General features: G+C 39.5%; 1 protein-coding gene across 19 annotated transcripts in view; it reads right to left on the bottom strand.

The window, feature by feature from the left end:
- Positions 1–3,047: 3,047 nt before the first annotated feature.
- LOC115155619 (CLIP-associating protein 1-B) overlaps positions 3,048–5,702 on the bottom strand; it is a 138,202-nt gene continuing 135,547 nt past the window's right edge. For all 19 annotated transcript variants that reach the window (XM_029702402.1, XM_029702403.1, XM_029702407.1 and 16 more), the window contains one exon: positions 3,048–5,199. In XM_029702402.1, the coding sequence (XP_029558262.1) occupies positions 5,113–5,199 (87 nt within the window). In that variant the 3' untranslated portion in view covers positions 3,048–5,112. The remainder of the gene's footprint in view (positions 5,200–5,702) is intronic.

The following is a 5,702-nucleotide window of genomic DNA, read 5'->3' as shown; positions in this document are numbered from 1 at the left end:
GCACCCTGCTACAAACTTATATACCGGGTATGACATCACTTTCAACTCATTAGAATACCTTACATGACCTTTGAAAAGCGGACTGTGACTCACTGATTGCCTCCCAAATGGCACCCTATTCCCAATATAGTGCACTACTTTTGACCAGAGTCCATAGGGCTGTGGTCAAAAGTAGTGCACTATGTAGGAAATAGGGTGCCATTTGGGATACAAACACTGACACACCTCCCCTGCCCCGTAGTAGTGCAGGACAGGTAGCCTAAAATTTGAATAAGTGCACAGTCTGAATTGTATTTTTTAATGGCTACTTGGGTAGATCAGCTTTAACATCTTTTTTTCTAGTGTTTTTGCTTTCTTTTGTAAAAATAAATAAATAAATACATACAGTACCAGTCAAAGTTTGGACACACCTACTCATTCAAGGGTTTTTCTTTATTTTTACTATTTTCTACATTGTAGAATAATAGTGAAGAGATCAAAACTATAAAATAACACATATGGAATCATGTAACCAAATCAAAATATATTTTATATTCTTCAAAGTAGCCACCCTTGCCTTTGCACACTCATGGCATTCTCTCAACCAGCTTCATAAGGAATGCTTTTCCAACAGTCTTGAAGGAGTTCCCACATACAGTTGAAGTCGGATGTTTACATACACTTAGGTCCCAGTCATTAAAACTCGTTTTTCAACCACTCCACAAATTTCTTGTTAATAAACTATGGTTTTGGCAAGTTGGTTAGGACATCTACTTTGTGCATGACACAAGTAATTTTTCCAACAATTGTTTACAGACAGATTATTTCACTTATAATTCACTGTATCACAATTCCAGTGGGTCAGAAGTTTACATACACTAAGTTGACTGTGCCTTTAAACAGCTTGAAAAATTCCAGAAAATGATGTCACGGCTTTAGAAGCTTCTGTTAGGCTAATTGACATAATTTGAATTGGAGGTGTACCTGTGGATGTATTTTAAGGCCTACCTTCAAACTCAGTGCCTCTTTGCTTGACATCATGGGGAAAACAAAAGAAATCAGCCAAGACCTCAGAAAAATAATTAATGAGGAAGAATAATTAATAAATGAGGAAGGAAAATTATGTGGATATATTGAAGCAACATCTCAAGACATCAGTCAGGAAGTCAAAACTTGTTCACAAATGGGTCTTCCAAATGGACAATGGCCCCAAGGATACTTCCAAAGTTGTGGTAAAATGGCTTAAGGACAACAAAGTCAAGGTATTGGAGTGGCCATCACAAAGCCCTGACCTTAATCCTATAGAAAATGTGTGGGCAGAACTGAAAAAGTGTGTGCGAGCAAGGAGGCCTACACACCTGACTCAGTTACACCAGCTCTGTCAGGAGGAATGGGCCAAAATCCACCCAATTTATTGTGGAAAGCTTAAACAATTTAAAGGCAATGCTACCAAATACTAAGTGAGTGCATGTAAACTTCTGACCCACTGGGAATGAGATGAAAGAAATAAAAGCTGAAATAAATCATTCTCTCTACTATTATTCTGACATTTCACATTCTTAAAATAAAGTGGTGATCCTAACTGACCTAAGACAGAATTTTTACTCTGATTAAATGTCAGGAATTGTGAAATACTGAGTTTAAATGTATTTGGCTAAGGTGTATGTAAACTTCCGACCTCAACTGTATACTGAAAACTTTTCCTTTATTCTCCGGTCCAACTCATCCCAAACCATCTCATTTGGGTTGAGGTCGGGTGATTGTGGAGGCCAGGTCATCTGATGCAGCACTCCATCACTCTCCTTGGTCAAATAGCCCTTGCACAGCCAGGAGGTGTGTTTTGGGTCATTGTCCTGTTAAAAAACAAGTGATAATCCCACTAAGCGCAAACCAGATGGGATGGCGTATCGCTGCAGAATGCTGGTTAACTGTGCCTTGAATTTGAAAAAAATCACAGACAGTGTCACCAGCAAAGCACCCCCACACCTCTCCTCCATGCTTCATGTGGGAATCACACATGCAGAGATCATCCGTTCACCTACTCTGCATCTCACAAAGACACCGGTTGGAACCAAAATTCTCAGTTTTGGACTCATCAGACCAAAGTACAGATTTCCACCAGTCTAATGTCCATTGCTTGTGTTTCTTGGCCCAAGCAAGTCTCTTCTTCTTATTGGTGTCCTTTAGAAGCATTTATTTGGGCTGCAATCTGAGGTTCAGTTAACTCTAAAGAACTTATCCTTTGCAGCAGAGGTAACTCTGGGTCTTCCTTTCCTGTGGTGGTCCTCATGAGAGCCAGTTTCATCATAGCGCATGATGATTTTTGCGACTGCACTTGAAGAAAGTTCTTGACATTTTCCGGATTGACTGACCTTCAGGTCTTAAAGTAATGATGGACTGTCGTTTCTCTTTGCTTATTTGAGCTGTTCTTTCTATCTTCTGTATACCACCCCTACCTTGTCACAACACAATTGATTGGCTCAAACGCAATAAGAAAATAATTAACTTTTAACAAAGCACACCTGTTAATTGAAATGCATTCCAGGTGACTACCTCTTGAAGCTGGTTGAGAGAATGCCAAGAGTGTGCAAAGCTGTCATCAAGGCAAAGGGTGGCTACATTGAAGAATCTCAAATCTCAAATATATTTTGTATTTGTTTAACACCTTTTTTGGTTACTACATGATTCCATTTGTGTTATTTCATAGTTTTAATGTCTTCGCTATTATTCTACAATGTAGAAAACAGTAAAAATAAATAAATATCCTTGAATGAGTAGGTGTGTCCAAACTTTTGACTGGTACTGTATATATTAAAAAGGTTATTCAATGGGCTATTTGTCCCTGGCTCAGCCTACTGTAGCAGCCTATGCTTGGCAGCCAAGGGAGCTCTTTCGTACCAAAAGAGCATAGCAAAGTCTCAGTTGGGTTAATGTTTAGACAGAAGAACTAATGCACACCTCAGCACTCAAATTTGTTTATAAATTAATGGGAGACTGAGCAATCGAACTGCATACCATTGCTAAATTCGATCACCTAAATATACAAATACAAACTTATATAAACAAAGTGAATCAACTTGAATGTTTATTTCTAGAGCAAACAAATGTACATTGAGGCAAATCATCTATCACAGGTGAATGTTAACGAAACCCTTCTGTACAAGTTGTCATGAAAAACTACAACTAAAATAAAACAATCATATAAATACAGATATGAATCTTAAATGACAAAACAATAGAAACAAACACAATAACATGCAAAGTGAACAGATTGCTAGGATTAGCTTCTCTTTGGGACCATCATCACCAGCAGATAATGCCAAAATGATCCAGATCTTCATGGGTCATCAGCCAATACAGTACTTTCTGTCTTTAACAAAACAATTGGCTTCTCCCTAACACACAATCAAATCAAATAAACATACTTACAAAAGGATGATGGCCCCATTTAAAAACAAACAAAGCAAACAATTAGTGTCCTTTTTTAAACTGTTCAACAGATGGAAATAGATGCCACATACTTTACTATAGTAACAAGGCACGCACACACAGTGTACCTTTATAAAGCCACATGCCCAAATATGTTGTACTGTACTAAAGGAGACCCAGTACTGTACATGTCTGCTTGGCATCTTGAGACGGTTAGGTCCTGTACAGTGTACACAGTTGTCTAGGGCAGACAGAGTCTTCGTAGTTCTGGACAACTCGCAGAGCTCTGTGAGTGTATTCCTGCCATTCCTGTTGTTGTAAAGGCTGACCAAACTGATGCGGTTACAAGTGCACTTCAATAGTGAAAACAGGACCCATCAATTAAAAGGCAGCACCAAGTGGATGTGCTGCCCAAAACATGCAAGCTAATTCCCTAACGTGCAAAAAAAGTGAGATAGCCAACCTTTTTATTTCATTACATGAAAGTTGCGAAGTGGTGATTGATCAAGAGTTATGTACAAAATACTTAAGTTTGCTCATCATGGTATTTTCTTTATTGCAAAAGCTGTAGTTACGTGAAAGTAAGGTGACGAGAAGATGGGTGTAATACTGTATTATTATAAACAACTAATATTTGCATCATCATGGTGAATATTATTGTATCGGTTTGCAAGCCAGTTTATTTTAGTTCCTGGAGTAATGGTTTCACATGTTTAAGAGCTGAGAGCTTCTGTATGTACATCTATCCTGTTTTTCAACAGTAGAAGTGATCCAAACATTACTGTGGAAAATGAACATAAACCTAGTTGGGCCGGTTTCCTGGACGCATATTAAGACTAGGACTAAAACACACTTTTAATAGATATTCTCCATTGAGAATAGTTTTTAATCCAGGACTAGGAGTCTCTCAATGAATCCACTGATCTCCTTCCAAAACTGAGCCTGTAATATTCGCATTATCAACAAGTGTAGGGTTGTAACTCATCAGCAGACTGGTATACGTTATAAACAGCAGCATCAGAGTTAACAGGTCAAATCCGACTGTCATGTGGTCCCCCATAGGAATAAGGTCTTCCGACCTCAATGGGACTTCCTGGTTAAACGTGAAGGACCTATTCTACTGTGAAGTTTCAGGCTGTGTTTACTCATCCAATTGCATTTGAAGGGATGTTTTGTTTTTGCTGAATCAATATCAGGGTATTATTTGGTATAGGACCATACGTACCATTCTTATTGGACCATATCATAACCCTTGGTTATGTTTCCACCCCTACACTCTGAATGCTCAACATAATGAACATCTGATCTTTACCTTACAACACATTGCTTGTGATGTGTTATAACGGCGGGGGACGACGACAACGATGAGACAAATGAAGGTACAAGTTCCATGGGGGGAAAAAAGAGCAAAGTAAGTGAAGCGGTGGTTGAAGCGATGAGCAGGTCATAGGGTCACCCAGAGGAGTCCAGTGGGGTGAAAGAGAGAAGAAAATATCAGGAATGGAGAGGTCTGGAAGAGGCACGACTATGGATGTGTCCCAAATGGCACCCTATTCCCTATATAGTGCACTACTTCTGACCAGAGCCCAACAGTAGTGCACTATATAGGGAAAAGGATGCCAATTTGGGAAGCAACCTTTTCCCCCTAATTCAGATGCACAGTACAGGCAGACGGATCTGTGTTTCCCTCCTCTGCTCCTACAGCTAGCTGTGTGAAGACACATCCGAGGAACTGCTGCTGTTGCTGTTGGTTGTCTGGGCCCTCTTGATGTACAAGTTCAGCAGCTTCATCTGCAAGAAGAACAGTTTTGCATTGTTGTGATCATGACAGAAAGGTTACAATGGTACCGTTGGCCCGACCAGGGTTGGTAAAAGTAAGTCAACTGAAATTTCAATATCAGGATGTTGAGTTTGCTTCCTGAATTAACATCTACAATACATTTTAGTAATTTAGCAGACACTCTTACCTGAGCGACTTACAGTATTGAGAACTCAGCGACACAGGACTCAAAATGGAATTTACCCGAACCCTGGTCTAGACCAATCAGATGACAGAAAGCTGTGGCGGTACTGAGGTGACGGGAGAATGGCTGGCGTAGCGTGACAGGCAGAGTGACCTTAGTAACATTTAGCTCATTGTGCCAATTGCAGATTTCCTCACAGAAATGAGGACAACATTGTTTCAAGGTTGACATCTACTAATGAATGGGTAATCACTTTGTAAATTAATGTTAGTGAAATAATGTTTAAATCGGAGCTAGCTACGTCATCCAGTGGAATGACATGCCTGATTA

Source organism: Salmo trutta, chromosome 20 (assembly GCF_901001165.1).
Source record: "Salmo trutta chromosome 20, fSalTru1.1, whole genome shotgun sequence".
NCBI lineage: Eukaryota > Metazoa > Chordata > Actinopteri > Salmoniformes > Salmonidae > Salmo > Salmo trutta.
Note: the sequence above shows the minus strand (reverse complement) of the source record. Positions and strands in the feature narration are given on the sequence as shown.